At 44.8% G+C, this 23,227-nt stretch overlaps 1 protein-coding gene across 2 annotated transcripts in view; it reads right to left on the reverse strand.

The window, feature by feature from the left end:
* Nucleotides 1-23,227, reverse strand: part of MTOR (mechanistic target of rapamycin kinase) — a 1,008,697-nt gene that overhangs the window by 454,745 nt on the left and 530,725 nt on the right. For both annotated transcript variants that reach the window (XM_085609875.1, XM_085609873.1), the window contains one exon: nucleotides 16,248-16,323. In XM_085609875.1, the coding sequence (XP_085466001.1) occupies nucleotides 16,248-16,323 (76 nt within the window). The remainder of the gene's footprint in view (nucleotides 1-16,247; nucleotides 16,324-23,227) is intronic.

A 23,227-nucleotide genomic window follows, 5' to 3' on the forward strand; every position in this document is an offset into this window, starting at 1 on the left:
ACACAATAAAAAGCTTGTAGAGCCAGCCGACTTGCTATGAGTTCCAATACATTTAAGTGAAAACATTAGTCTTAATCCTTCCAAAAGCCTCTTGTCAGAAGTCATCAAACCTTTGAGGTATGCATCTGGTGTCATGACAAACTTTGACAATGGTGCTTAGAATCGCAGCCCTGTACTCAAGATAACTATCAATCTCTACTGGGTTAACGCTAACTGGATTGTTTCCTTTAAATGCAGTGTCCACATTTTGTTTAAGCAGTTGCTACAGTAGGTCAAACTGTTTTGTACAGGTGGGAGGGCAATATCAATGGGAGACGACAAAGACTTTCCCTTAATAGGGCTGACATTGCTTATAGTAATATAAAAGTCTACGATAGTGACAGGTAAAACTTCTCATTGAAGGATAAGCTAAGTAACTGTATCAAACACAGAGTAACTGTGGCGGCCATCTTAACCATTGAGATAGTGGAAGCCTGGTAATTTTGCCGTCTGATATTGGCCATTCATTTTGTGATGACCCTGAGTACTAACATGATTCCAAAGTTAAATACTTGGGAATCATAAAACTGAACATTGATTACAAAAAAATCACAGACATTTGTGATGCTTTAGATGGATTGGCATATAGATATAGGCATCCTGGAAAAATCCTCTTCGTAGGGCATAAGAGAGAAGATGTCTCAAAGGGTCATCAATCTGTAGAACTGCTTCCTGAGAAAAGCGTTCAGTTGTCTGAGGTCCAGGGTTGGTATTCACCTTCCCACCTTCTTCCTAATCAGTAAGTAAATAGAAAAAGTATTTACCTCTCTAGTATTTTGGTACCTTTTTAATGTCCCTTTCCAGCAGCATGCACAGAACCCCCACCATTTCCTGCAGGTGGGTCACAAGTACTTTCTTTGCGTGAGTTTGGAAAAGGCTTTTGCTCAAATTTTAGAGGAAAACGGATGACACAAAGCACCAATTTATCTGAGGTTATTGGTGGTCATGCCAGTAGCCAGTGTCAAATTCTGCCTTCAAATAGAGTCATTAAAAAAAAGTGCAGGTATCCGGCTTAAGTTTTTGTCTTTCGGACGAATATTTGATGGAGGTTTAAAGCGCAAATCCTGCTTTTAGACGCTGGCAGGTTGTACTGAGTTATTTGTGCATGTTTTAGTAGGTGTACAGAGTGCCTAATTTATGTTGGTGGCTGCAGGAGGAGGACACCAGCTCTCCTTTACAGGTCAGAGGACTTATTTTTCACCATCAGACTTTGACCTAAAGCAAGAGAAAGAAAAGCAGATAGAGGAGGAAGAGAAAGACACGACAACAGTGACAAAAAGAGAAAGTTAAAAATGAAAAGGTACCTGCACAGTGGGACAAAAAACTAGAAGTTAAGAATGGTGGAGAAAAGAGGGATGAGGTAGTACTAAGAATAGGCAGTCTTGGTATTCGGCAACTCCCGCTTTCAGCAGCACCTGTGGTGGGTCTCTAGAAACACATTTGAGCCCCTGTGCTTCATATTTATTTATTTTACTAATTAGGCCATAGAGTACTCCTGGGTGTAGGGCGTCTGTTAAGCAACTTTAAATTGGCTCTATTGGTACAAGGAATACTGCAATCTATTTCATTGCCCGTGGAAAAAATAACCCCAACAGACCCGTAGCAGCGCTAAGGTTTATTCAGTGTCTGCCAGTTGTGATGTTCTTTATATACTTCCATCAACATACTTGGAATGCCTCTGTGCTGCTGAGGAAATGACTGACTCTCCCCTGGGCTGACCAGCCAGACTTGCTATGGTAACATCCACACATTTACACAGTCTTTCCGTCCATGCTACAACTCCCCCTTTTCATGATCAGGCTGCAGTCTTTACTGCGAGAACAACTTTCCACCAAAAGTGCTTAAGTAGAAAAGATTCACTTCACAGATCTTTGCAGGTTTTCTGCACAGTCATACAAGAAGCACAGCTTCTCATCAACAGACGGGTAAATTAATTATTTTGGCCCTTTATCTAGTAGTACATGATAGGCAGCTATTTTTAACAGTGAACAAATCTACAATAGGTTCCTCAAGAGAACCCTTTTTTCTGTTTTTGTTTTATATAGCGCGAACTAGACCCGAGAATTCGGGTATCAGAGCGCTTCACATGAGCACCAGTTTCGTTACAGATGGATACATTCATTATTGTTAGGCACAGGGAGATTAAGGGATTTGCCCAGAATCACAGGATGTTGAGCGTAGTTGCCGAGAATTGAACCCGGTTCCCCGGCTTCGAAGTCGACTGCTCTAGCCGTAAGGCTACATAAAATAAAATTTATTCTTTTTATCAAATGTACGTCACCCTGCCTGTTGCGCTTTTTCACCTTTTTTGTAGGTAGCTGGCTTCTTATGTAGTGTACCAAAATGAAGTACACTATTTAGCAAGTCCAAAAGACCCTTATTGGCTTACAAGACTTAAATGAATAATCCCAAATGCCCTCTTTGTGGTATTGTGGGCGAGCAGTTTACGCTTATAAGAGGGTAGTGTTAAGCACTTGTTGTACACACAGAGTCAATAAATGAGAGAGACACTCAAGAAGAAACTGGAGACCTATTTAGAAAAATAGCACATTTTTATATAATTTTAGACACCTAGCTCACCAGAATCAGGTAAGTACTTTAGACGTGATCAATTTTTACAGTAACAGTAGAAAATGACACCTATCAGATTTGAGGATTGAGCCTCAAATGCGTTAATGTTAATCTACGGGAGAAACATTCACTGCATAGGTACACTTACAGATGGCCCACAGGACTGTTCTTCTGAACTTAAGGTAAGTAGGGGCCAAGGTCCGAGAAAGCACCAACAGTTCAAGTTTACCTTCCCTGGAGTGAGGGTGCAGAGGCGCTGTACGCAGGGTTAGCCTCAAACACTACTTACTAAAGTCTATGGGAAAAGTACCTATCAGAAAAAAAGGCTGCAAGCAGGGACAGGGAGACCAGTCCAGCAGAACACAAGGGGGACTCGGCTCTTGAGGGTCTCAAGACCACAGAGACACTGTTGGTTTACTTGAGCCTGGGCTGGGGACATTTGGTCCGGCATGTCGGTGAGCTAGAGGCTCTCATGGTTCTTGGTGTACCTGCAGAAGAGGTTAAAGAACCACAGCAGGGTCACTCTCAGTGTGGACCTGGCGTCTCTCAAAGTCTCTAGATGTGCAGGTAATTTTTGGCAGCAGTGGTGATCACACTGAACACAAACAAGTCTTGGTGCTTGCAACAAGCTCCGGTACTTTGGGTATTGGGTCTGGGCGGCTCGGGGGTCCTGACATCTCCAAACGTGGCAGGGAGACGGATCTGACCTCCTGGAGCAATGAAGACCTCTTTCTGGAGTGCTGCTCCCTCGGTGGGTCCGGGGGTCGACAGAATGCTGTACAGGGCAGATGCAGCTGGGTGTCTGTTGGTGCAGGAAGTGGCTCCTCCACTCCAAGGTAGATGTTGCTGGGTCAGTTAAGTGCTGGGCAGACCTCCAAGGGTTTGGGGAGGTTATTCCGCTTCTGGATGAGTCTGTGATTGTTGGGAGAGCAGTGCCCAAGCAGGGTTTTGCCAAGTTAGGTGCTGGTCCACAGTTCTCACATCTTCGGCTCTTCTTTGCCCTTCTTCTTTCAGGCAGATGAATCTGAGTTCCTGGTGTCACAGGGCCACCTACATACTAAATTTAGGGGTGTTAAGGGTAGTAGCCAATAGGCTACTTACTCCTGGGGTCACTACACCCCCTATATGCCCCTTCCTGTGAGGAGTGGGCATAACCCTGTCCCAGAGTTCCTAATTCCACCAAAAACAAGATGGTAGAACCCTTCTTTCGTGAAGCACATCAGGTAGCCCACCTTAGGGGTGTGACTAGCCAGGAGATGCAACACACCTACTGCATAGCCAATTTCCTGCCTGTCCTGGTCCCAAATGGGCCTCAGGGCAGGGGGTGGCATCTCCCAGGTCTGGGGGTAGCTGGGGTTGATTATCAAAGGAGGCAGGTGTTTTGAAGCCACTGACCATGATGAGCTAAATCACGAACCATCCTGCTGGAGGAGGTGTGAACATCTTCCTCCAGAGAAGGCATTATTTCTGACCTCAGAGAGCATGGTACTCACCTGTAGAAGGTGAGAAACTGATCCTTGGTGGCAGACTGGACGCTACCAGTCAGCCAGCACACTGGATACTGGTAGGTTTTTCAGCGTGGACCTCTAAGGTGCCCTCTGGGTGCATGCCATAATAAAGCTAGTACCAGTAACAGTACATATTTATTAAGACAAGGTGTTTAATACCAATCATGTAGCTGGGGAACTTGTAATGACCAGTGCCCAGCATATATACTTAAGATGGTTTCCCTGCACACTTGTGCCATCTAGTAGTTGAACTAGACAGCACAGGGGCATAGCTGCTCGTGCAGCTAAGTCCTCACATGTAATATAATGCACCTTGACTTAGAGCTACAAGGTCTGCTGTCTGGGTGCCTTACATATATTATATGCAGTGACTTTGGCATGGCATACAGTGAGTGTGCCATGTCGTGTTTTCACACATGGTTTGCGCCATGTCACGCAGCCTGCAGTGGCAGCCTGCATACAATTTGTATGGGGTCCTTTAGGGTGGCATAATATATATGCTGCAGCCCTTAGGGACCCTCTTTAGTACCCTTGCCCTACTTACTAGGGGTATCATTTACTTGGGACTTAAAGGGGAGCCAAAGTGTGTTCAAATTGTTTTACAATTTGACGGTTTTACCCTGTTTTTAGGGAAAGAGCACTGGGGCCTGGTTAGTAAGGACCCAGTGCACATCAGTCAAAAAACATCTGTTTTAGTGGCAAAACGTGGGGGTGGCCATGACTAAAAGGGGCACTTTCCTACATTTCTCTACTTCTCTTTCCTCCTATTCTTCTTTCTCTGCCCGTGAGTGTGGGGATTAGTTGGACATTGCAGTGAAGGTGGTCAAATAGGAGTAAAGATGTACATGTGCGGTAGAAGTGGTGGATGCCTATTGTGGAACTGGTGACTGATGGTTCAAAGAATATATCAAATCTCTGCATCATCCTGTAGAGCACATTGCGAAAGTCTATGAGGACCCACTCAATGGGCAGTCATCAAGGATGCATGTGGGAGTTGTTTTGCGGCTGGCAGTCATATTGAAAAGATGGGCTCTCTACTTCATCTAGGTAGTGATAGATTTCCTAGTTGAGGAGTAGTTGATCACCCTTGAACTTCTGGTTGTCAACAAGGCAGGCTGCAATGGGATCCTCTTCATCCACGATGCTTGAGTCAGCTAAACAGTGGCTTAGAAGTTGCTCATTGACAAGATGATGGTATACTGTGCTCTTCATGACAAGGTACACAATGAGTTCATAGATGACGTAGTCGCTGATGAGGTTATATTTGGTGCTGAATAGATTGAGTGAGCCCTTGTTAAAGGAGGGCAACATCCTCTTTGACAAAGTAGTCAACGAGAATTTCAATGGCTAATATGGTTTCAGGGTTTTCTAAGATTGCACAGCTTTTCACACTACTCGCTGGGGACAAGATAGAAACTAATGAGCAAACCCAGGCTAATTCAGAAACTATTACCTTCCCACTCTCTTCCTTAATTACATCAACTTCTTTTTATCTGGAGTCTTTTTACCAGATAAGAGTTCTGCACTATATACAGTCTTCCTCGAGGAGAGAGCCTCACTGATGACAAAAACAAGTTACATTTTCGTGTGCTTGATGTCGTGGAAAATGACTGACAAAGACTCTATGTTGTGGCAGATAATTAGGATGGAGGCAGTAGATGTAACCAGAACAAAGATCGTCAACATATTTTCTAAAGGAAACAGGTAGCCAAGCATTCAATAGAAATGTCTTCTCCTTAGAAGGAGAACATGTTACCCTTAAAGGATCTGTCAAAGCAGGTGCAAAAGTAGGTTACTTTTGCTGCATCCCTAGCCCAAACTTCTAGCCACCAACACCAGAGAGAGCCTCAGAGCAGCAGCCGGACTGGACTATCAGGCCACCAGGAGAAATAACATTATACACAAGTAAAGAAATTATTAGTGAAAACAGCAAAGGTGACTGGGCTAAATTCTGGCACACACCTACGAGTACAATATAGAATTATAATACTTATGTATTCAATTGTAGGTGGCTCAAGAAGAGAAAGTGGCCACCATAACAACCTTTAAGAAAAAGAAATTTCCACAATGAATAATGCCTCGGAGCACACAGTCCCACCAAAATCAGTCAACAATGAAGTATATGTAACAATTCTTGTATAGTTTAATTTCAGCATCTGCATAGATTGTAGGAAGCTGGTTCTTTATGTAGTAAACAAAAAAGAAGTATACTATGCAAAGAGTCCAGGTATTCCCTTACAAGTCGACAGGGGCTTGAGCAATCCCAAGGTGTTTTTTAGGGAGACGTGTGGTCGAGCAGTCGTAGGCCTATCAGACAGGAATGTTAAACATCTGCAAAAACACACAGTGAATAAATGGTACACACGACTCAATAAGGAGATCCACACCAATTTATAAAAATAACACGTATCTTTATATATATTCAGGCACTAGAATCAATATGATTGGGTAAGTATGTTTCGAGATAGAACTACTTTTAGGTTTCAAAAGTCGACACTTAGCGCAATTTTAATAAGCAGCAATGTTAACCTATGGAGGAAAAACAAATACCGCATACAAGTTCTCTGCAGCGACTTACGAGACCAACCCTCAGGACTTAAGGTGAGTACAGGGCAAGGTCCAAGGCAGCACCAGCAGGTCACCTCCAGCGGCACTAGGACGGCCGAGTGCAGTGGTGCAAAACAGTGTTGGGTGCCCACTGTTAGTCAGTGGGAATCAGTCCGGTCGGAAAGAGGCTGCAGGTTTGAATTGGGAGGCCAGTTGGTCTGAACCAACAGGGGGTTCGGGCCTCACGATGCTCGCAGGCGAGGGGACACCTTCGATCCACTTCCACTCAGGCCAGGGGCAACAGGTGTTCGTGTCTTGAGGGATCGGGTTTCTCACAGCAGAGTCACTCGCAGTAGGGGGGGGCTGCACACACAGGCTACAGGCAGCATAGAGGAATCCCCTCCTCGCAAACCCGTCCTGTGAGAGGGGGTGTAAATGCCCTCTGCCAAAGCAGGATTTGTTTCTGACCTCCGCATGAACCCTCAGCCCTCGAGATCAGAAACTCATCTCTGGTGGCAGATTGGCTAAGACCAGTCAGTCAGCACACTAGTAGTTGGTAGGTTTTCAGGTGGCACCTCTAAAGTGCATGTATTAATAAATCCATCACTGGGTTTATTAGTACGAGATGCTTGATACCAAACATCTTTGGTTTCAGTGAGGCCATCATGTAGCTGAGGAACCTATTTTCACCAGTGTCCAGCACATGCACATAAAACGGCTTCCTTGGTCCCTTATACTGGCAGAAATTGAACTGGCCAGACATGGGCATATCTGCTCATGCAGATATGTCCATACATTCAGTATACTGTATTCTGCCTTAGGGCTAGAAAGCCTGCTGTAGGGGTGACTTGCCTATACTGTATACAGTGTCTGTAGACATGGCACACAGTGTGCCATGTCATGTTTCACTTTGGTCTGCACCAAGATACGCAGCCTGCAGTGGAAGCCTGTATGTGTTTGGTGAGGGGTCCCTTAGGGTGGCACAATATATGCTGCAGCCCTTAGGGACCCCTCTTGGTACACATGCCCTAAGTACCTGGAGTACAATTTACAAGGGACTTATAAGGGTGCCAAAGGTCTTGCCAAATGGGGGAACAATTTTAAAGTGTTGGGAAAGAGGTGTGGCACTGGGGACCTGTTAAGCAGAAACCCAGTGCACTTCCCATCACAAATGCATCAAATACCAGGCAAAAAGTGGGGAAGACCATGCCAAAAAGGGGCATTTTTCTACATAGATCGTCTTGTGTATCGTCATAGTGGCTTCTACTCCTTTGACTTCCTCAGGACAGTTACACGAATCTCAAGGAAACCCTTCAGTAACCTGATCTTATTAGAATAAATTCCAATGTATATGAAGAAACTGGGAGTTTGCGCACAAAGTCATTCTGTGGGGAAGTGTGCCGCATCATACTTGGAAGAGTACTCCGCTCTGAATGTGTTCCTGTGGTTATTTATTTGGTTCCTGTGGTTGTATCTGTGGTTGTTGATTATCAAGATCGTAGGAGGATTTCTGGAGTATCAGCAGGACTATTTCCGCTTGGTTAGTTAATACTACATTTAATTTCCCCCATAAAGTCATCACCCGACTATAATGTATTTGTGTAGATTTGTCAATCTACCTCTCTCAGCTCACCCTCGAACAGCCCCTACTCCACTTTTCTGATCTTCTTGATACTAGCGAGTGTTCCTCTGCATTCCCCTCGTATGACTGCCTTAAATGAGTCCTATGTGTACACCCAACTAGTATTTTTCTTATAGCGTTTGTTTGGAAGTATTCAATATTATAGAATTCCTGCTTCAGAACTGGGTCCCTGATCATAACTGAAAGGAATATCCAGTGTGTTACAGTGTTGTGTGGGTAGCCACATTAGTGCTAGTTATATCGGGATTGATAGGAGAATGTGACTGAATGCATCTTAGTTTCTTTGATTAGAGGCATAACAGCGTTACTCACTAGAATGGAATCAATTTGGAAATAAGATTTGTGTACATGTGAGACATAGGAGTAAACTTTTACCTAGGATTATTCCTCCAACCATGAGTCCCTCAAGCCTAAATTTCTCAGGGATTCCTTTAATTACTTGGTGAATGCTACTGTCTTTGTGGCTACGCTCGGGAATCTATCACCCACCGGCTGCCACGCAGAATTAAAGTCTTCCATAAATAGTAGTAGTATATACTTTATTCGAATTCAAAATTCATGAAGTCATAAAAGCAACAGGTTCATTACAAAGACAAATGTAAACCACAATGAAGATTTTTAAAATACATACAAAATTTTCCTAAAAATTGATTAAACTTTTCCTTAAAATACTTTTTAAAAAACTCAGCATTATTAACACACAATTTTCATCATTTAAAGAGACTAAAAACAATAGAGCTGGGCGACATTGTCTCCATGAACCATGTTTTTTTAAGAGTGGCTTGATCCATCTTGATCTTTCCAACGAATAAAATTTACAAAAACAAATTACATGCAGAGTTGATTGGGTAGACAAATTATCGCACGGGCAGTTACAAAGATTTCTAGCCCAGTCATTTACTGTGGGAAAAGTGACTAAACGAAAGAAAAAGTCAAACCAAAGTCTAGTTAGTAAATAACGGTCAAAACCCTCCAGACACCAAATTAAATAAGGCTGGATGGTATAAGAGACTAGTGTAAGTTGATGTTGCGATACAAATTTCTTATTTAATTCTACACCTAGTCTAAGAGATTCTACATGATACCAGCACAACTCCTTCAAGGCCTTTCCAGTAATCCTATGCATTGACTCAGGTTGGTGGTAAAACTCAGGTCTTCCATAAATATAAGTTCTCCTGTGGAATGACCCCAAGTGTATTTCAGGATGATATGAGGTATTTATCCTGCCCAGGATTAGATACATTGCCTGTGGCCATCATGATGTTGCAGCCATGGATATATTCTGAGACTATAATATATTTTCCCTATCAAATTTATAGGAACTGGGTATGAAGCCTAAGAAGATTGTGCTTGGTTCTAGCCAAAGCGAGTAATGCCACTGTATATGCCTTTTGTTGTAGGCATTGTTCATCTTGTTTTCTGAGGAGAGCCTCCTGGATGGCTATGATATCATACAGTCCGTTGCCCAAATCCCACCATAACTTAGTCCTTTTTTAGGTGAATTAAGAAACTTTCAGATTTAGCAATATAATGAAAGATTCAATGTTGGAAAATAATGGATAGTCACAAACATACCAGTATGGTCAATTCGATGCTTCTTCACCTTCCTCCACAGTAGCCATAGGTACTGGACCCCACCACTGGGCTCCCTGCTGGCGTGGGACAGAAAGTGCCTTGGTGGGGGGCACTCTTGTCCTATTAGCATGTCTGCTGCTTTTCCATTCACAGGCAGGTAATCTTAAACTATTGTCATACTGTTTTAAAACATGCCTAAGAATTAATTCATAATGTGTGGCCTGATGAAGGTGTGACAGGCAGCCCATCATGCGAGGAGCTTCCAAATAATACCAAGGTCATGACTAGATACAGTTCAGGATCCACTGACAAATACACACCCACAAAGAACCTGCTAGTGTAAAGCTCAGGACCAAGTCACACATATGCAACAAAAAACAAGCATTTGCAATGCAATAGGTCTCGCATTTGCGCAAGTTTGAGCAATTGGCATTGTAAATGACAGTGCCTTTTATTTATGTTTTGATCTTTAAAACATAAATAAAAGGCACTGTCATTTACAATGCAAATATCTTAAACTCACAAATTCGAGGCATATTGCATTGCAAATGCACGTTTTACATTCCTGCATTAAACTCGTCCAAGGACAACCAAGCAAACATGGCAGTCTGCATATTTGCAAAGCACAAGCTTACTGGTAGTCGAAATTCGGCAAGTGAAAGGTAACACTTTTAGCCCATTCAGTCAGCCTGGATTATGGTCACTGTTGTTTTTCTGAACAGAGATGATGCACAAGCGTAGTATCACGCACTCTGCTTTAAACTTATGCAGAGCCGCAAACAGAAGAGACACAAATCTGGCCCTGAAGCACGCGACCTACAATACCCACGCAGGTCATATAACAAACCCAAAAACCAAAGGAAATGATGGACGGAGTGTTGAACATTGCAAGCACTCACCCCCAGTCAACTGATCTGGGTTTAATCCATCACCGTTCTTTAGCCCACTCTGCCACCCCAGTTCAGACATGGCCATATGCAAATCAGTCTCACCCTGTGCCTCATGGGAACTGTCCAGCCCGAACTGCCAAGCCATGTCTTCCCTGGACCGGAAACAAGCTTCCTAGGACCGGTTTCTGGCATTTCAGCCGTCTTCAGCCAGGCTTGCTTGAATCCAGTGGCAAAGTTTGCAAGGGACTCACGTCTTAGCATACCCTGCCAACTTATGGTGAACAAAGCAAAAACCAAAGGAAATGATGGACGGAGTGTTGAACATTGCAAGCACTCACCCCCAGTCAACTGATCTGGGTTTAATCCATCACCGTTCTTTAGCCCACTCTGCCACCCCAGTTCAGACATGGCCATATGCAAATCAGTCTGACCCTGTGCCTCATGGGAACAGTCCATCCCAAACTGCCAAACCATGTCTTCCCTGGACCGGAAACAAGCTTCCTAGGACCGGTTTCTGGCTATCAGCCGTCTTCAGCCAGGCTTGCTTGAATCCAGTGGCAAAGTGAGCAAGGGACTCACGTCTGAGCATACCCTGCCAACTTATGGCGAACAAAGCAAAAACTAAACTTGTCACTGGATTCAAGCAAGCCTGGCTGAAGACGGCTGAAATGCCAGAAACCGGTCCTAGGAAGCTTGTTTCCGGTCCAGGGAAGGCATGGCTTGACAGTTCGGGCTGGACTGTTCCCATGAGGTACAGGGTCAGACTGATTTGCATATGGCCATGTCTGAAGTGGGGTGGCAGAGTGGGCTAAAGAACGGTGATGGATCATACCCAGATCTATTGACTGGGTGTGAGTGTTTGATTGGTTCTGATGCTCCGTCCATCACCACCCCCTTTTGTACCGCTTTGTTCGCCATAAGTTGGCAGGGTATGCGCAGACGTGAGTCCCTTGCTCACTTTGTCACTGGATTCAAGCAAGCCTGGCTGAAGACGGCTGAAATGCCAGAAACCGGTCCTAGGAAGCTTGTTTCCGGTCCAGGGAAGGCATGGCTTGACAGTTCGGGCTGGACTGTTCCCATGAGGGACAGGGTCAGACTGTTTTGCATATGGCAATGTCTGAACTGGGGTGGCAGAGTGGGCTAAAGAACGGTGATGGATCAAACCCAGATCTGTTGACTGGATGTGAGTGTTTGATTGGTTCTGATGCTCCGTCCATCACCACCCCCTTTTGTACCGCTATATAACAAACCCAGCATTCCATATATGGCACTCCCAACCTGTGCCTGCACTCCCTCCCCTTCACACATGGATGGCGGCCCGTACCAGTAGCCCCCGTCCACCCAGGAAGAATGTGACGGAAGTGTGGCTGTGTTGGTGGCTCCGGAGGGGTGTGGGTCATCCCCTACAGGCACGGGTGAGTTCCCAGACCTGAAGCCGCTATTTATCTCATGTGGACAACCAAGCAGCAAAGAATATTTGTATTTAGTCCACCTCACAACAAACTATGGTGAGGGTAATTGTCCCATTTGTTGTTGTGCCTGAGCCAGACGTGCTGCTTGACAAACAGACTTCAAAATTCACACCTGTGGACTGCTGATGACCATACCAGGGAGCAGGATGCTCTAGTTGACTGGTGCATACATTTCAGTGATCTCATTCCAACCGGCGGGATGGAGATGATAGAGTTGAAGAGGGATAATGTGTTGGAAGTGGGGGGTAGCGGTTAAGAACCTGATCCGGGAAGGGAAGGTTGAAGGGACTGGTTAGGAAAGGTAGACGGGACATCCAGAATAAGAACAGAAAATATGAAGGACAGAGCAAAGACAAACAGATGGGGATATAGTAGAAGATCAGAACAGGAATCTAGAAGTGTGGAATGTGGTAGAGTGTAACAAAAAGTAAGTGAAGGGACTGGGGTTTAGAAAGTAATAAGAAAGGAGAAAGTTCCAAGATCTAAGTCGGGATGCAGAAGAGAAAGGAGCAAAACAAATGATGGTAAAAACACAAATGATAGTGTTGTGTGGGAAAAGGAAAATGGTTTAAGTGGCTTGATTTAAAAGAAAAAGAGCTTTACATGGAGAAAAGGTAACTGAACCCAATCAAAACATCAGGTTTTTCTCTTTTGGAAGTAATTACTGATGGAATAACTGAGCGGTAATTATTGGTGTGTGTGGCCACTCTTGGTGTCGAATCTAGGTATTAAACAGTAAAGTGATTACTTTTCCTGGCGCCGGCCTTAGCACAGGCCTGACATTATGTAATACAAACCACATATTCATGTTAGGAGATCATCTTAACCCCCAATCCAAGCCTGACAGACTTGTCACCGAAAAATCCCACTGTACAAATTCCACACAAAGCGCTTAGTCTGCAAAGTCAATTCCTTCTAATTAACTCTGAAAGTCGTTCTAGCAACTTATGCCCGATGCATTTCAGGATGTAATGAGAGGTGTCATTTAGAACGCAAATACGTTAGGTTTTCATGGCACCTTAACTGTTTTTTAAATTTCGTAACCATAGAAATAATTGTCCACGGAGTGGATTAAAAACAGAGCTCGCTGTCAATTCAAATATGATCCTGATCTTTCTGCAGAAGTTTAACTTGCTTAAAAGATCACCATCACTTAGAAATCGAACTCATCAGACCCAGAAACCAGCTCAGCGAAACAGGAGCACCGGTGCCCACCGTTCCCGTTAGATAATAAATGAAATATTACGCTATTGACCTGCTGACAAGTTACAAGTATGCACACACAATTCGATAAATAATGTAGCGATTTGGTTCAAATTTCTACGCAAGTGATCACCACCGAATGAATGACATTGTGTTATTTTTTTTTTATTTGTTACAAGAGTGAAAAATTGCTTTAGAAAACAATACATGAAGCAAATCGGTTTCTTATCTTTGATTTTGCAGGCCTGTTCTTCAACTTCCTTTAGGTGTTTTCAAAACAGGAAAAAAACTTCATAGGTGAGGTCGGTATTGTCAGGTCAGTGTTGGCGCCCGAGTCATTACCATGGATACGGGCCAAACAAAGCAGACACTTCATGGCCGTGAGAGGGGAAGGGGACTATCACAGCTATTGGATGCAGGAAGAGCAGAGAACAGGCGATGCAAAATCATGACGCGTTAAGTACACACAAAATGAATGGAGGCCGATTCGAGATGCATCCAACAATGATGCCTTTTTCAAAACAAACGCGTCCCAGGCGGCCCGCGCTCAAAATTACAAAGAAAGAGTGCTCCCAGCCTTTTAAAGGAGAGCGTGTACCTCCGCAAGTACACGATCCAGTCCAGGTGGGCGGGGCCAAAAGTGGACAGAGCGGTAAAGAGGGACTAAGAAGCCTCCTTTCTAATTCTGAGTCAGCGTTTAGCATGGAGGAGGACGCCAGCGAATTAAAAAGATGGACGGGGCTCCAGGTCCGCCTCTGAAAGTTTCGGAATCCGTATTGATTCCAAGAAGCCAACGCATGGCGAGAGCAGCGCATGCGCACTGCTAACGCCAGGCGAGACCTATAAAGGACCCAGTCCGTACTCTCTTGATTCATCCAGTCACTTCTTTTTTAGAGCTAATTCCCAAGTCCCTCTGAGGGGTGCGTCCAATGAGCAAGTCTCTCTCTGGTCAGCAAACTGTTTTCTGTTGCCTAGCATAGCTGGTGACAGTATATATCTAGGAGGGTATGAAAAAGCAACATATAAAAAATAAAAAAGCCTGAAAGATCAGCGGGCACAGCTTGAGACAGTGGACATTGGAGACAGGCAATCTAATTCTCTCAGAGAACAAAGTCCCTCGTAAGAAATCAGATTGGGGCATTCTTCTTACTTCCAGTCACCCCGCATGCATCTGAAGCCGGCTATATCCTCACTGGTCTCTTCCCTAACCGTTCTCTACAATTTCCAGTAGCATTTGAGTTTCACTATAATTTTGGTTGCTGATTGTGAACATTAAGCAGAATCTTAGGGGCCAGACCTCATCTGAAGCTTTACAACTTTTAGAAGCTTTTTACTTTATGGGACATTTTTGGTTACAACATTTGGGCGCTTTTGAGCTTTATAGGACATTTTAAGCTTCATCTACCAGCAAGCCACTCACTGCTTACTATTGGTTGGCTTTATTGCCACTCAGTTGTTTGCTACTAATTTGATGGCGTACACCTTCATTTTCTTGTGTTTGTCCCCTCTCTGGAGCATAGCCTGTTTACCAATCTTTTGCCTGGCTGACCTACATCCTTCGCCTGCTCGCTTTTTGGGAGCTACTTTTATTCTTTTTGGTTAAGCACTACCTGAGAGTACATGTCTTTTCCACATCTCTCCCTCATGTGCTGCTCCCTCTTCCAAATACGCACCCTGCGCTATGTTTTGCTCTCTCCCTTTTGTGCTGCTCTCTCTTTCTTGTGTGGTTTTCTCCTCCTAAATGCCCCCACGCTCTGTGGTGCATCTCCCTCATGCACTTCTCCCCACGTGATGTGTTCTCTCTCTCATGTGCTGCTTGCTCTCCCTCAAGTGCTTTTCCCTCGCCACACTCACCCGCCCTCCATGCTGTTCTCAGTACTGTGGGCTACTCACCCTGCCCCGTGTCACTCTCTTCCTCATATGGTGCTTTTCTCCTCCTCTTGCTCCTTTGCTGCCCACCCCATCTGCATAGTTTTCGAAAAATTGCATTTAGAGCTTTGAGTTATTATTTTTGTATTACTATTTACTGATCCAAGTGGTGCCAACCATCTCATAATGGTATATTAAAAATAATATAATGGTGTCTGCATCATTATGTTGGCACTTCTAGGTGTGGTGAAGCATGTGTGCGCTGACAAAGTAATGCGACTGGCAACAACGTTGCGTCCTTGCTCCTTTGTAATTCTTTTTTTGATGGTTAATTTTGCAAGATGCTTTTTGTAAATGTTGCACAACATTGGCAAACTACATTTGTAAAACCAATATATCTGAAACCCAATACCTACTGCCTTTGTCAATACCTTTTTTACTTTTCCATTTGAATGTTATAGACTTTTAAATTGTTTTACATTCTTCGAACCCCACGGTTTCTTTTATTTTAAACACATGTGCTTAATAGAAGTTCTCAGAATCCCAAGACAATACGGTTGTGCATTACCTTAGATTTACAAAAATGTATAATTCCTTTTGGAATTACAGTCTTGACATAGCTGCTTGTGGCTTTACCGCAGTGTTTAAGTGTGTGATTTTGACCACATGTTTTCCAGAAGCGGTTCCTTGTGCTTGCCAGTACATAAATTAGACCAAAGGTGGCTCGGGCGTACATTTTCACTCTAAATGGATGTATTTTCTAAGCCTTGTATGAAAGGAGAAAATACTAATGTTTGCAAAACCTCGATTAATAATCCCACTTTTATAATTGGACAATAAAATACATCCTACACTCTGAATTATGGTAAATCGTGCATGTCTATTAACATACATCTTGGACAGACGGATGATAGAGCAGAAAAAAACTCACCAGCTCCCCAAAATGTTTCATAGCGTATTCCAGCACTCCAGCGGCGGCCTCTGGCTGCTGCAGTTTATTGTTTATGCTGGAAAAAACAGAGTAAAGTCAGCATGCCTCACTTCTCTATAAGAGACCATTTTCCTGTTAAGCTGTCTGAAAACACACACTCTCGCTGTATGACTTCAGTTGCCTAATAATATATGACCTATGCTTTGAATTAAAGTATTTCAGATTAGTTAGTTAAATAGCTACTCCTGAACAAGCCCCCCACAGCCATACTCTAGCCACAGCTGGTCGATATCAAGTTTAAGAGAATAGTTTTAGATTAATCTTGCGACATGGCACAACATAAACAAAAGTATAAAACCTTTAGTAATTCTGATCTGTCCCAAAACGAATTTTCACATTACGCCTATATTTTATACATTGCCTGTGCGGTTTTGTTGTACACATATTAATCATGTGTTCCAGCCTCTATTGTTCTCGCATCACAATTTTATTTAAGGTATTTGGTTCACTGTCAAAGCTGAGCCAGTGGTCCAGTTCAAATCTTCCATATGATCACAGGTGAAGACCAAGGCCCTTATGTCAACCTTGGAAGGCTGCACTCGCTTCCTCTAGGGCAGCAGAGGGATGGACTGTGCGCCTCTGGCACACACAGGCTGTCGTACTTAGATATCCCTGTCTTCCTGGAGGAGATCTTTGTGCCTTCAGAGGAGTTGCAGCCACAGCCGATCACCCGATGAAACTGAAGCCTTGCCGTGCAGACGCCATGTTCACTGAGACCGCACAGCAAAGTTTTGAGTTTTTCAGAAAAAAATGAAGAAGCCGGTGACTGTTTCTGAAAAAATAAAGAAAACTAATGGTTCCAACACCCTGGGAGTTTTCGCCCAGTGTGTGAAGTTCACTTTAATTATTTCTCCTGCTCTGTACCGTCGGGCTGGAAATATGGATTTGCCAGTATTATAATAGAGCCGGCAGAGAAAGTTTGGCAGACCGGGTACTCCTCCATGCATATGATGGCGAGCCCTGCCCAACCAACTCCAAATAAGGACCCAATGCTCTTTCTTTACTCATTTAAAAAACACTAAAATGAAGGACATACAATTAGTATGCTCGCTGTGCAACGGAGCTTGTGAGACTGTGACAGTGAAGCAAGTACACTATTGGCTTTATACATTGCCAGATAAACACAAGCAGTTCAGAGCTTGAGAGAAAATTATGGGACCTACCAGCTGTTTCTAGTCCCGGTCAGTAAAACGACCGCTTAACCTCTATAGCCGTGCAAAGGAATCATGTCCACTATGCTATCATAGGAGTGCTAGATATGCATTTTTGTCCATAGATCAGTGGGTTCCCCTGCTCTCAACATAAAGGACTCCCCCTGCAAATGCTACCCAGGCAACTCTTGCTGAACCTGCAGCTCTTTTACAGGGGGTAAAAATGACTTGGATACTCACCTGGCTGCAGCACAAAGGGTATGTAAGCTAGGGCGTTTCTTCATAAAGCACTAGGGGCAAGTATGCTATAGGTTGTGGTCACATACAGAGCTATGCAAGGCTCGCGCTACAATTGCAGAATCATCTGAGCACCGAAGCCACCTTATTTTAGACCAATGAAATATCTCCCGTTTGCCATTAACAATATAAAGTTGTCCACAAGTATGATGTGCCAAGTGACCTCTTTTTAGGCATGATCTGCCACCCTTGTGGCTAATCCTATGCAGAACACCCTCAGAGATACGAGTGCCAGAAACCAAACAGCTCATCCACTTCCAGAGCTCCCTGCCCTGGGGAAGCCGGATCAGGTATGGCGCGGCCTGTTCTTAAGACAAGCCAGATCTGAGGCTTGACGTTTCCCTGCCCGAAGCGAGTCAGGTCTGAGTTTTGGCAGAGCATCACTCTCTAGAGTGTCTTACAACACCTGCGGCTTGAAATAAGGCGAGTGCTGAGACTTGACTCATTACTGCATCACAGGAGACCAGGGATGAGGCTAGGCATAGCCCTGCCCTGAAGGGAAGACAGTTCAAGCAGGGCCTCTCGGCTCAGTCCCAAAGAGAAGATTGGGCTCAGGCTCGACACAACACTGTCTCGAAAGAGGTTTTGTTCACGGCTTACTACAATAATAATGTATAAGTAGGGCCACTGGATTTATGCGGCCAGGGGACGGCCAAATTATGTTGCAGGGTTGACTAAAGTATGCAACGAAAAAAGGCAAATTATGTGGCGTAACGTTAGACAATTTGTGACAGTATTAAAGGTGTTGTCATTTTTACACAGCCTAACTCTGTCTGAGCAAAGTTTTCACTTCGTTAGTATCAGTTTAACCCCCAAGTACAGCAATGAGCTACAGAAAGTGGACCAGTAAACCTTTGCATGGCAACACGTTGCTGCGTTTTTAGAAACTTTTGATGCTTTTGAGCTACAATTTTTTGGAGTTAAAACCTGCAGATTATACAGTTGATGATGGATTATGTTGCAAATGTAGCAAACCAGTAATTATGAAGAAAATGCTGAAGCCGCAAAATGACATAGTTCAAGTGGCCCTGCCTAAACGAGGCTAAGGTTGGTACTACCGAAGGAGGATTGGGATCCACCTTGTCCCGCCACAGCTTGGAGCGGAGGTTGCCTGGGATAAGTCCATGAGGAGTTGCCATCTATGACAAACTAGAACCTCCAAATTTCTAGAGCAGTTACTCCACTACCTTGCAGCGGAGATGCAACTTTCTTTGTACTATGTGCCCTTTTTGCAACCAACACATTGGTTGCGTAGTTCGAGAACTTTGCTTGGTGTCTGGGGTTCGTCTAAAGTCCTTTAATGAACGCTAACAGGAAACTCCTTTTGGACAACTGACCCTTTTAGAGTAACAAGAACATACTTTCCAGCCTTACAGGAAGAGGAGGGGGTAAGAAACTCGGATATAGAAGACAGTAAATAAACAGACAATAACATCAGAATGGCCCTGACTTGGGACTGGAGAAGCCAATTGGCACAGAACTGTTTGTGAATGGTGGCGGGATGCGGCGTGCCACAGCACTGTCCTGGAAGGAGGCACTACCATCATGGCTGAAAGCATTTGTCACCCCGAGTGGGACGGGTATGCCCAGACGTGGGTCCCGTGCTCTCCGTGCCACTGGAGTCAAGCTATCCTGGCTGAAGAGGGGTGAAACCCCAAAACCGTTCCTAGGATGCTTGTTTCCAGTCCAGGAAGGACCTGGCCTGGCAGTTCGGGCTGGACTGTTCCCATTGGGCACAGGGTCAAGAGTGATTTGCATATGGCTGGGTCAAAACTGGAATGGCATGGTGAGCAAAAAAAAGATGGATTACGGCCCAGATCTCTGTACTGGGGGGAATGTATGACATTGTTCTGCATTCTGTCCATCAATTGTTCTTTTTGCGCCGGAAGCCAGGCCTGGCATCGCTAGGCACTGGAGCAAAGCTTGGCACAGCACTGGTGAAGACTTACTGAGGCTTAGTAACACACAGCTTGGGGGAACGAGGAGTATTAGGGCTTGTCATAGCATATAAATGAAAGGAGTCAAGTGCGGCTGGCCACGTCGACTGCAAGGCAACACAGAGAGGTCAGCAAACTAGCGTTCGCCACCTAGTAGGATGTCATTTTGTTTCGAAAAGGTCCCCGCAGGTACAGAGAAGGGCTAGGAGTAGTACTACTACTCTTCTCAATGCCTGTCACGAGAAGAGGCTAGTCTGAGGCCGGCCACACTCCTCCTTCGAGGGGAGGCCCGGTTTTTACACTGGAATAGCTCAAGTAAAGGATGGACCGGAGATGAGACTTGGTACAGCCCTGCTAAGATGGAGGCTGTCCTGGGCTTCGGCTGAGCACACGTTTAAAGTATTATTTACGCCAGCAGAGTAATAACGCCTAACTACAAGGCGCAGACATGCTTCTCAACACCTCGCTCCCACATCTGCAAGGCAGATCGAGCCTTTTACGTGCTTCAGAGGTTGTGGGTATGTGGTTTCCTCCGCGGGGAGGTCGGGCACAGGCGGAGCTGCTCCTTGCTGTTTATATGGACACCCGATAGCATTGAGAACCGAGGCACGCACAATGGAAGTCTGTGCGCCCAGCAGCTGTCCCCGGGTCACGTAATTCCCGACAAACCTCAAGAAAACAAGAAACGCCTACAGGAGAGCCAAGGTTTCTGCAGGATGTCAGCGCCTCCCTCTGAGGGAGCGTGATAGCCGGGACGCTAACGTGCAAGCAGCGCACACGGACGCGTGCAAGTTGTGCGCACCTAGGCACACACGCAGCATACACTGCGGCAGACGATTAGGAATAATGTAAACACAAACCGTGAACGCTGCAACACACAAGTAGTGCCAGTGGACACCGCACGCGCACCGTTCAAAACACAAGCAGTGACCCCCACCAAAAAGAAAACAAGTAGTGCACACCACACTACTAAATCATTGAAAACACTGAAACAGACATGCAAACTGCTGCACACAAGCAGAGCACATCACCGTAATCCAGTAGTGCACACCGAAAGGACAACCAGTGAAAACTGCAATATGCAAGCCTTACACGCTGCAGCATGCAAACCATGCACGCTGTAGCATGCAAACCATGCACACTGCAACATGCATACTGTACATGCCGCAAAACTAGCACACTGCTTGCTGAGCAGTGCACCAAGTGAAAGTGGACACAGGGAAAGCAGAAGCCAGGTGCCACTCCTACACAACAGAAAAGTGTACACATGCATAGCCACCACTGGACATATTCGGCACATTATTGCAGCTCTCAATCACACAAAGAACAGGTTGGGAACCAGCCAAAAGATAGAATTTCACACAACACCGAATGGACACACTCTTTGCCCACGACCACACACATTGTAAACCAGGCCCAGAAGCACCATTCAGACAATGCCACGTGTGTTTCACAAGTTACAATGGGCAGAGGTCACAGTTACAAAGCACAACGTGGCCTAATCTGATCACAGCGTGTAAAACTATGGCTGTGCTCCTATAGAGCACTGAAATGCAGAGCACCAAAGGGCCTCTATGACCCGGGCTCATAGTATCACTGCTAGAGAGGCCAAGCCCTCAGGGGCAGCACACCTCTGCTGTGTGACCCTTTCCACTGATACAGGTGGACTCCAGGTGCCCAAGCCCATTTGTGTATGTAACTTTCCAGCTCGTGACTAGGGCCAGGTCAGTGGCTTGCAGTGCTGCTGGTCGCCCCTCCTCGCATTCCACAGAGTGTGCGCGAGGCTCAAGGATCTTATGTGGATGTTTAGGTTCTGAAATCACCAAGACAGCTCCAACAAACTAATCAACTATCTAGAGGCCCAAAACATGTAAACGGCGCCACGCTGCCAGATGTTTAATATCTCACATAAACACGTGGCTCACTTCTTTCTCTTCACTCCTTCCACCCCATACAAAATAAATGTCACCATAAGCACCACTCATGCCAAATTCGCCACTCTGGTCAAAGTCCACATAAATGTGGTTGTTTCCGCATGCACCCTGATCTTTCTACAGACATCTTAGAAGAACCCCTGAACTGAGCAGACCTCAGTCCACAATCCCTTTGCAGTTTGGTTATTGTAGAAAATGCACACGCCCCTTTCTGAAGAAATTGATGACTGCCTGCACCTGGCTCACTAAGTATACCTGCATGTCTCTAGGGAGCCGCCTATTTATAGCCCTGGAGTCCCGACGCACCTTTTCTTGCAGCAATCTTTCTCCAGTGACACTTTCGATGCTCAGTGTGTGGCCTTTTCTCCAGGTGCTGCCAGTTCAGATGCGGCACACAGGGCAGCATTCATAGTTAGTTAGGACTGACTTTTATCTTCACTTCTCATGATACTAGTACTTGTGAAGGACAGCCAAGAAAGGCTCCATTAGTCGCACTGACTCTCCAGTGAAACTTATATTAAAAAAGTCCGACTTACTCCAGGAGGGTGTTAGAAAATGAGTTTCACATACAAGATCACACAAAAGTTATAACACTCAATGAAGTTCAGCGTACAGCCAGAAGCATTTATTTTTAAATTAATATGTCTTTAGCAACAGAATTTCTAGATTTTTCACAGCCTGGTGGGCAGAAAATCTGGATTTTATTAAGGCCTCGGAGGCTTAGATTATGCAAATCTCCTTTATTACCACAGCTCAGCAGTAACATTGAAGAGAATATAGAACTTTAAACAACATTTTAAAACAACAACAACAGAACACAATCATGATAGTCCAGAGTACTCTAATAAGAATATATGACCTAAACACACCCTGTTATTCTATAGGGCTATAACAGAAAGAAATGCACAGGTGGGTGGCAGGTTTTGAGAATAATTCACACATAGCTCAGATCTTTTGGGCAGCGACATGTTATGTTTTCAGTCAACAGCACAACAATTGAGAGCAGTTTGAAAAGTTTGATGGCTGTGCCAGGAAACAAAGTGCAACAAGGCCCCTTAATCGGTAAAGTTGAAGTAGGTAGGGAACTAAGGATTTATGACAGACTTTGTAAAACACATTTTTATTAACTAATGGGGCCTACAGATGGACTTATGATGCCAGCAGCTTTAAATTAGCCGATAGCTGATTGTTTCAGCTCCTGCTGGGGTACTGGCATCACCATTGCTGGCCCATATCTTAAAAATGGGCCAGTTGTGGGAAAAATGATATTGGGCCTGGCGGTTTAAGTGTTAAGGTTGCTGCTGGGAACACTAGCATGGGAATGTCAACGCCGGATATCCTACGATCCATTTGCTGCTGTCAATAACTGCATTTGTTGCGAGTCCCTACAGGCCTTTGGTACTTTTGCGCATGGATTTAAGGGCTCTCAATGCAAAGGCATTTGCAGATACGATAATGAGGATCAAGAAGCCTCAGGGTCAGGATTGGTATGGGCTATCAGTGTGCTACAACACCTTGTTGGAACTCTGCATGGATTTGCTCTCCCGAGAGTCCCTTAATGGATCGGTCCTTCCTACCCTCTGCACAAATGTAGCCATCCT

The sequence above is a fragment of the Triturus cristatus genome, chromosome 1_2, assembly GCF_964204655.1.
Source record: "Triturus cristatus chromosome 1_2, aTriCri1.1, whole genome shotgun sequence".
NCBI lineage: Eukaryota > Metazoa > Chordata > Amphibia > Caudata > Salamandridae > Triturus > Triturus cristatus.